The sequence below is a fragment of the Cryptomeria japonica genome, chromosome 3 (assembly GCF_030272615.1).
Source record: "Cryptomeria japonica chromosome 3, Sugi_1.0, whole genome shotgun sequence".
Taxonomy (NCBI): domain Eukaryota; kingdom Viridiplantae; phylum Streptophyta; class Pinopsida; order Cupressales; family Cupressaceae; genus Cryptomeria; species Cryptomeria japonica.
In genome coordinates, this window is record NC_081407.1 from 799395999 (window position 1) to 799405731 (window position 9733).

The window sequence follows — 9733 nt, forward strand, 5'->3', positions numbered from 1 at the left end:
ATTGGCGATGGGTGTGAAGGTGATCAAACCTTTAAAAGACTTCAAAGACACTAAGTAAATGCATTTTGAACCCATTGAATGAGTTGGAGTGTTGTGATCCTTGCAGAAGTCGTTGGAGCCTTAGGAGTGGTGTGAAGAGATTGAGGTGGCAACCTCAATAGGAAGATTTGATTGAAAGAGATAAGTGGCTATACCTTGGAGGCAAGCCAACGTGGATCAGACCTTGGAGGTATAGATAGAAAAACCCCAACCAAGTACCATTGGATGGACTTGAGTAGTTAGAGGGTTGAGTAAGACAAGAAACCAAGAAGGTGAATAGGATTAGCTCCAAGACTCTCTGCATCACTACTTAGTAGAGTCCTATTTACACTACACTTAAGCTTATCTATACTTTTGTGTCACCTCATATAGACTCGCCAAGTGTGCCAACACTTATCCATTGAGTCCTACACTTGTTCTCAACTCTTTTTGCTTGCCTTTATAAACAAGACACATTTATACATTTTATATTACATTCTTATGATATTTCTCATTAAAATGGTTGTCTCTAGCTTAGGAATGTAAACTACGAACCATTTTCCATATGGGATAATATTTCATTAGGGAACAATCAAACTAGGCTTGGCTTTAGTCCTTTAGGAAAGTTGAGCACTACAATCAATCGTTCCACTTTTGGTTTGATATTATTAGACAAGATTAAGATAAGAAATGATTCAAAATAGACAATGATCAATATACACAAATATCTACAAAACTAGAAATCAAAATGTAAAATCTATTCTAGAAATGGGATGCAAAGATGAATCTATATTTGAACTCTGAGCTTGAAATAGTCAGACTATGAAGCTAGGTGTATTATTCTAGATAGGTGTCCCATTGGATAAGGTTTTGAATCTAGGATCATGAGGTTTTTTAGATCACTCTCTCCAAAATTAAGCCAAAAAAGATCAAAGTATCTAATTGGATTAGTCTTGGGGTTTTTGCCTATTCAAAAATGGAATTATGTGTCTTAGTCTGCTCTACACAATATTGTTGTTATTGATAGGTGGAACTATGAACTACACACACACACACACACACACACACACACACACACACACACACACACAGAGAGAGAGAGAGAGAGAGAGAGAGAGAGAGAGATGTGTTGTATAGGGGCTTAGCTAATTTGAACCCTGGGTAAATATTTCCCCTTCCACAACAACAAATAATGCATGAAAAAGAGCTTACCCCTAGTAGGGAAAAGGTTGAAAACCTTAAGAAAATGATTGAATTTACAAATGATACCTTGATATGAAACCCAATAACTTAAAGTGTCACACAAAGCTTGATGTTACATGATATGTGTTAATACATGCCTTCATTCATGATGAACACATGATTTGATCATGATTGTTGAATTGAATGGTTGAATGCTTGACTTCAAATTACTCCTCAATTGTCTTAGCTTAATTGAATGCTCGATTGGAGTGATAGGAATGTGAACTTGAAAGATGTAGATGTTAAAATCAGGGAGGGAGTTGCATTTATACACAACTTATGTCTTTTTGGGTTGAAATTTTGAAAAAAGGCTAATATCAGGAAGAACTTTATCTCTCCTTAAATTCTTGACCATTATGATTTTAAATTTGGGCCCAAAATGACTAGACCATTGTGCTAGGTGCCATAATATTGGCTATTTCAGCTAAATTTGGGGTCAGTGAGCATGGGATTTTGCTAGGCTTCTAGAAATGACCATGGGATAAGCACAATCAGTCATGAAGTAGGAGCATCAGGCACAACCACCAAAGTGATTTCAAAATGGGTGTGAAATCATATAGGGATCATAGAATTTTCAATAGTACATTTAGCCCCCACTTTAGTGATGGTGTGACCTTATGCTTAAGTTTACTTAGGTATCATTATCAACATCCTAGGAACACAGACAACTATAAAAATTCACATGAGAAAAATATATTTCACCAATAGATGAATGAATTGAGATTATTAACAATGTACAAGTGCCTTGCTTATAAAGGCAAAGGCAAGGATCCAAGCACTAATAAGAAGTAAGGGTAGGTACAACCACCTACCAACTACTTGACACAAATATTAATACAACCTAGGAAATATTAAATGATAATTAATTTGATCTAACACCCCCTCTTAAAGTGAAACTTAGGGAGAAGATAATTATGCACTATGAAAGCAAGATGCAAGATGGGTCCTGGATAAAAAACCATTTTAGGTACCCATGTACAAAGCAAATTTAATGTAAGGAATCTCTCATAAATCATATAAAAGGAGAAAACCCAATGGGAGAAATTTTTTCTCTAAAAGAGAGAAAAGAGACAAGACTCATAGATGGAGGACTCAAACACCCCCCCCCCCCAAGGACTACATACATCATGTATATGCGATTAATGATCCCCCTATAGGAAGGAAAGAAGGAGATGTTGTGAGATGGCTCTAATACCATGTTGGAGTGATCAACCTCTCAGGAGCAAAACCAATTATAAACCTTCATAGGAGAGAAATATATTTTACCAATAGATGAATGCATTAAGATGATTAAAAATATACAAGTACCTTGCTTATAAAGGCAAAGGCAAGGATGCAAGCATCAATGAGGTGTGAGGGTAGCTACAACCACTTAACAACTACTTGACACAAATATTAATGCAACCTAGGAAATATAAAATGACAACTAACGTAAGGTTGGACTTAAACATATTGAGTAAATAACTAATTTACTTTAACAATGATTATACTCTTGATAAAGTAGAGGATATCATAAAAATACTTTCATCAAGATATTAAAGAGACAAGACAATACCATGCCCCTGGGACTTAGGATCTTATTGGTCTAAAATATCAAGGTAAAAGGAGTAACATGGTCAACATAAATTACACATACACATGGAGCATGCAAGAACACATAAGGGTACGAAATTGCATGGTTAGTAAGGATCCATAGAAAAATTACTAGGACCCATAGAGAAAAGAGGCATGACATATGGGACATGTAAGGTGTTGGTTCCCAAATCAAAAAATCATTACACTCTAAAGGTATGCTAAACCTTATTTTCAAGTATAATGGCGGACTTGGCCAATAAACAAGTATTAACCAAGAAGGTTAATAGCTTCTTCTCTTCAGGCTCTACTATACCTTGGCAAGTTTACCGATATCACCACTATCTAATAACTATTCCAGATTATATGATGATATTTAAGTAGATAAGACCACAAATATTTTCAAAGGTTTATTTGATCACTACTTCATTTTAATTATCCCTTTATTATAAATTTTCCACATGCATGAGGTGAAAAATAGAAAAATAAAAATAAACTAAATGCTACCAATTGGAAAAGGAAGACCCAAATAAGGGACGATTGATCAATGACACATGAAAACAAAGAAATTTTTAGAACAATGCTAAAAAATCAACTGCATGATGAGGGAGCCAATGGGTTGGTCAATTCAAACAAGGAAATGATAGGCAATGTCAAGATGACCTGTATAGTCCTCAGGGCTCTCAACTCATGCAAAAGGTCTAAGACCTAAAAGGGGAAGCAAGAATAACTTCCCCACAAACCTACGGTATAATTAAGACTATAAGGAAACAAAGAAAATGGCCAAAATATGGGGTAATAACAAGGAATATACAAAACTAGTGAATATGAAAAAAGAGGATTACATGCAAACAAGAAGAAAAGAGTTGATTACACTTGGGAGGCACAACCCAAGATGCTTTTGGAAAGGGTTGCAAAAACGAAACAAAAATAGAAAATAATATAAAAAATATTCAATGGTTAGAATATGCAAAGCAGCTATATGAGAGAAAACTAAATTCTTCTCTTCAAACAATATTAAAGAAGGAATTAGAAAGCTTGCGATGGCTAAAACTTGAAACATTGATGGCATACAAGTTGAACACTTAAGATGGGGATTGGAAATCCTCACACCTAAGCACATCAAAAGAATATTCAATGGAGTCATCCAAAATGGATTTCCAACAAATCAATCAACTAGTGTTGTCATATCCTTGCTCAAAAATGGTGACATCAATGACCCCTCAAATTACTACACTATAATGATCAATCCTCTCTTTGGTAAACTTTTTTGGAAAATGATAGAAAGACGAATCAGTCTTTGGGTTGAAAAGGAGTGAAAGAGAGCAAAAGGCCAAGCGATCTTTAGGCGAAAGCACTCTACCCCTGATCATTGCATTACACTCTGACATTTGATTGAGGAAGTATGGGACAAATAGGGAGGGGAAGTCTTTTATTGCTTTATTGATTTCAAAAATATTTTGACACAGTATCCAAAAGCAAATTGTGGAGTAAAATGAAGGAGTTGAAAATTCTTAAACAATATAGAGATGTTGTTCATATATTGTATGACCAACTTTGGGCTAAGATACAAACTAAACAGGGGTTATCAGAATGCTTCGGAAGTGACATTGGGGTCAAGCAGGGCTGCCCATTATCTCCTACCCTATTTGGGATATTTCATTTGACCAATTATGTATAAAATTTGTTTCTATATGCCAAGGATCTTATTTTAATGACAAAAAAACACAAGATTTGAAAGAACACTTGAAGGTTGTAAAACATTTTTGTCATGAAGTGGGGATGCAGGTGAACACTAGCAAAACCAAGGTCATGATCTTTACCTTGAAGAGAAAGATGGTCCATAGATTTTTTTTTTTTGAGGGCAACCTCTTACAAATGGTCAATGAATATAAGTACCTTGGCTTGGACTTCCACAGAGAAAGAAGGTCCATAGAGAATTTTTTTGACAACAACCTCTTACAAATGGTCAATAAATATAAGTACCTTTGCTTGGACTTCCAAGATAAACTCAACTGGGAAACATGTACAACAAAAATGATGCAAGGGGTATGAAAAGCTTTATAGTCACTCTAGATATATGTAGATGAGCTTAACTATGAGATTGAAGAACTAAGAAAACTTTTTTTGGGTAGATGTGAGATATAGAGAAACATCACTTCAACAAGGAAATGGAGACAAATAGAGAGATTATAAAAACATTTAATTACAACTAGCCTCAAGATTCAATCATCTATCCCATATGAGATTATAAAAACATAGTGATACAATGTTGGCAGCGGAAGACAAACTAAATAGAAGGAAGAGCATGTGGATGAAACAAAATATTAAATGGATGAATAGGTGGGATATTAACATAAAAGAGTGCCTAAATAACAATGGAGAAATAAAGAAATACATAAAAGAAAAATTAAAAGAAAAAATGTAGGCAAGTCAAATAAAAATGGAAAAGAAATATACTATATCAAACATTTCAATCTCACACGACCATACATAAAGAACTACATAAGAATGGACATAAAATGGAAGACAAAAATGTTAATTGCTAAAATAACTTAAAAGCAAAAGAGGAAGATGTATGATCCCTATTTGATAGATTTAGATCAACTATGAGATCCTATTTGACAAATAACAAGAATAGCATCTTGATCAAAATAAATTTGTTGATTATCCATTGACTTCATTCATTGAGAAAAAGATACATGAATAGTTTTTATTCAATTAAGATGAATGAATAAAAGAAAATTTTTAATGCCACTCACAAAACAAGTAATTCAAGATGTACAACTTTCAATGTCATTTCATTTTAATCTTTAATTAATAAACAATTTATTTATTTTTTATATTAAATTTAAAAAATAATTAAATTTTGGAATGTTAAAATGTTTTTAAATAAATTTTGATCAAAAAAGTTAAATCATTCATAAAAATCTTTCGTCCTCAATACTTTGTTCAAAATCTATGAAGTCCTACCTCCTTAATACTTTGTTCAAAGTACCCACACATTCTATGAACAACTCTTATATATTTAATAAATATATATAAATTTATTTTTTTCTGCCACTCTTTGGTTACCCTTATCACATGAGTGTGCAGCCCTGGAATTTGACGGCCACCCCTGCCTGTCATATAATTTTTTATGACAGTTTAGTAATTTTAATGCCTTTCATTTTACATTTTAAAAAAAATGTTAAGTGTCAATTTTTTTTTAATTTGTGAATAGTTTAATATAAATTCTTTAAGCTTCATTGAATTGAAGTTCCAATAAAATTCAATTGAGGTGAAAAGAAATAATTCCATAAAAAAAGTAAAACTTTGAAAAACAATGATAAATTAGTAATGCACTTAAAAAATTTTAAATTTACTTGTAAGTTTCTAAATTCAACCCAAAAATCTTGTTTATTATAAAAATAGAAACCATTTTAGATTTTTTTATTACAATATTTTAAAAAATTAGAAATGATTATATCTTATCATTTCAATTGTTAGAAGTTTCTATATTGATATTTAAGACAATCTTTAAAAAATATTAAAAACTAAATTGACAAAATTTCTAAATTTATATAAGAAAAACATACTAAAAATTCATATAAAAATAATATAAAATTAGAAATAATTATATCTTAATCATACCATTTTAAAATATTCTAAATAAATTCATATATTTATAATAAACATTGTAAAATAATATATATCAATATATATTACCTATTATAATATTTTACGACTTATTAATAATTTTAAGTGTCATATATACGGTTTGTGAAAAAAATAGCATGTCGATACTTACGATCCACTAATTTTATTAGTTGTAATATACGGTTAAAAGTGTAAAAACGGCCATATAGCCTGTCAAATTCCAGGCCTGTGAGTGTGTATAAGTTCTAAAATTTCCCCCACAACAAGGGCAATTTAATTCCCCTGATAACGAGGGCAATTTTTACCCTGAGATTTGGGCATACACATAACAGAACCAATCATCAGCTTTGCATAGCTGTAACGATCGGTTGGTTCCTAGATGAAAATATCACACAATTAAGAGGAACATCCGTTCTCAAAGATCTAAAGATTTCACGCTGATCCTACAACTAAATTTTTCGTTGATGACAGCTAACTCGGTCTTTTACTTGGAAATCTTTCCTCTAAGTTTTATGCCCAAAGCCCTCTCCATCTTAGACAAAATAGCCTGATTTGGCACAGCTTTTCCACTCTCATACTCCTGAACTACCTGAGGCCTCTCATTTATACGCTTCGCCAATTCAGCTTGGCTCATTTTCTGCTCAAGTCGAGCCTTCTGAATAGCCTGCCGAACCTCCGGCGAAATCTTCTGAAGCGCGGCTGGTTCTGTCTCCTCTTCAAGCTTTCTGGCATTAACAACAGGCTGTTGCGTCTTCTTGTTCTGTCCACCGTCAAATTTCTTTAGGGTTTCGACCTTTGCGCCAGCCCTTATTGCAGCGTTAACAGCTTTTGGATCGCGCGATTCACTCGATTTCTGAGGCCGTTTATGCAAGACTACAGGCGTCCAGTCTTGCGTTACGGGACCCCCGGGCCTGCTCGGCATTTCTCTTCCAACTCTCTTTTTCTGAATATTTCAGAACCCTGAAAAAATTAAGAAAAATCTTTATCAATCAAGAAATTCACAAAATCTCACACAGATTACAACCTACAAATCCGACAGACGGTGCCCTGAAATATCCTAACGCTCGTTATGGCCTGTATTACCTCTTGTATTGATTGAAGCAGAGACTCCTGAATTCGCTGCACAGAAATATACCAATTATTTCTGATAATTACTGTGTACAAAACCATGACCATTTGTGAGGGTTATTTATAGCATTTACCTCAACTTGCTTGAGGAGTCTGGAACCTTCTCCCTTACGGTGATCTAGAAGCATCTTCTAAGTTGCTCTTTTTGAAATCGATTTGAAGTCTGTGCCGACGTCAGAAACCGTGGCCATCAAGAAACAAGGCTTTTTAATTTTGACGGTAAGGTGCTAAAGGTTTATCAACCCATTGTTTTTTTCTTAATATTTAACATGCCATTGTTTTGTCTTTTTTATTATTATTATTGGATGAAGCAAATCAAGAAAGATAACAATTCTCTAAAAAGGAGAGAGTCTTGAATGTGTAATAGTGGATAGTAGTTGGATACAATTAATTCAGTAGCGGAGCACAAAAAGTGTCATGTCAATACATATTTTCAAAACAAAATTAGGGTGTTATAGGGTCCTCTCCCTTAACATTCATAGCTACTAATTGTTTTTTGGGTGGGGTAGGAAGAATTCATTTGTGACTGTCCACTTAAGTTATGACTCAAAACCAATAGAATTTGAGACATTAGATTTCTACTGTCCATAATGATAGTAGTTCTGTTTTTGGATTCAATTGTGTGAGTTTTTTTTAGCATCAACGTTTCAGATCACATCTTCCATCTTTTTTACAGCGCTCTCATCTTGATGATGGATCATGGAGTGTGATCCAAAACGTTGATGCCAAAAAAAGCTCACACAGTTGAATCCAGAAACACAATTACTACCAATACAATTATTCAAATTCAATTAGATTTGCATAGAGATTAGATTTTAATTATTAAATTAATAGTTAGTTATATTAAAGATGTTCTGATGGTAGAAATGATATATAATGATTTTAACCACACCATTATATTGTATGTGGGAAGTATTGAGTAATTTGAAGGAGGAATTTTAATTGTGATGAATTATTTTTGCTTTCAATATAAATATAAAGAAAGTTTTGAAAGTTGTTAAAAAGATGACTTTTCATCTCATTTGAAACAATAATTCTCAACAATGATTGGTGATGAAGTTCTATGTAGTAGAGTTTCTTCTTGCTTTGGACAACTTGCACATGATGGGCATAGTAAATAGGGATTTAAAGCCAAAGAAAAAATGTCAGTGAAGGTAGATAGTCATGTGACACTCTCAAACTTCAACTTGTCCTTGAGATGTGACTTTGTCCCAACTCTATCTAGATTGCTAGTGAAACAAAGAATACACATCACACATAAGTTGTATGCATGCATGTTTGTTAATCACCTCCTACCACAATGATTGTAGGAGTGCAAGACATATCTCCTTGAAACTAGTTGTCACTAATTGTATCCATATCATACAACTCTACATCTAGTTATTATTTGTTGTGTCAAAGAAAAAAGCTAAAAAGAGTAGAAATGAAAATAATACATTAGGGTTGGGATGCAAGATGCAAGCAGAATTGGTACTAAATTCATCATAGGTTACATCATAGTTGTTTTTAGGAATGCACAAATACTTGGGCACTAGTAGTCTTCTAAAGGACTAAGGGAAGGAAAGAGATATAGACAATATGATAGATTTGACAACATTGATGTCATGACGTTCTATTATGTCCTCGTTTTCTTAGACAAGGAGATTATAGCCATAGCTCAATTTGAAATATTAAAAATATTGTTTTCCCTTTAGTATCTTTATTATTATACAACATTACTACTCAATGGTTGATATTATAGCTTTAGTGGTAGAGATATTAATCCGAAATATCGAGTGTGAGTAAAACTGGTGTTTTATTCTTATGATTTAATTGGCTAGTGCATGTGTGTTTTCTATAATATAACAATAAAATTGTATTGGACTGGACCTAAAGATCAAGTTTATTTTTTAATGTTAAGGATTCATGTGTCAACCAATTTGAAAATAGATTTTACTAATTTATTAATTTTGAAGGGAGATGTCTTGCATGCCCTTCAATTAAAGGAAGCAAGGTATGCATAAATGCTTCCTAAACTAATCTTAGAGTAGAATATTGTACAAATTTTAGATCTTACAATTATCAAAAGGACAAACACATAAAAAATGAATGAAATCATACCACAACACAAGCATATGTGGGGAAAATCCTCTTT

At 33.0% G+C, this 9733-nt stretch overlaps 1 protein-coding gene across 1 annotated transcript; it reads right to left on the reverse strand.

The window, feature by feature from the left end:
* Positions 1 to 6706: 6706 nt before the first annotated feature.
* Positions 6707 to 7695, reverse strand: LOC131044369 (multiprotein-bridging factor 1c). Its single transcript, XM_057977688.2, has 2 exons — positions 7555 to 7695; positions 6707 to 7431 (listed from the first exon to the last, which is right to left on the reverse strand). Exon 2 carries the CDS (start codon positions 7391 to 7393, stop codon positions 6956 to 6958), a length of 438 nt encoding a protein of 145 aa, XP_057833671.1. The 5' UTR covers positions 7394 to 7431; positions 7555 to 7695; the 3' UTR covers positions 6707 to 6955.
* Positions 7696 to 9733: the final 2038 nt, after the last annotated feature.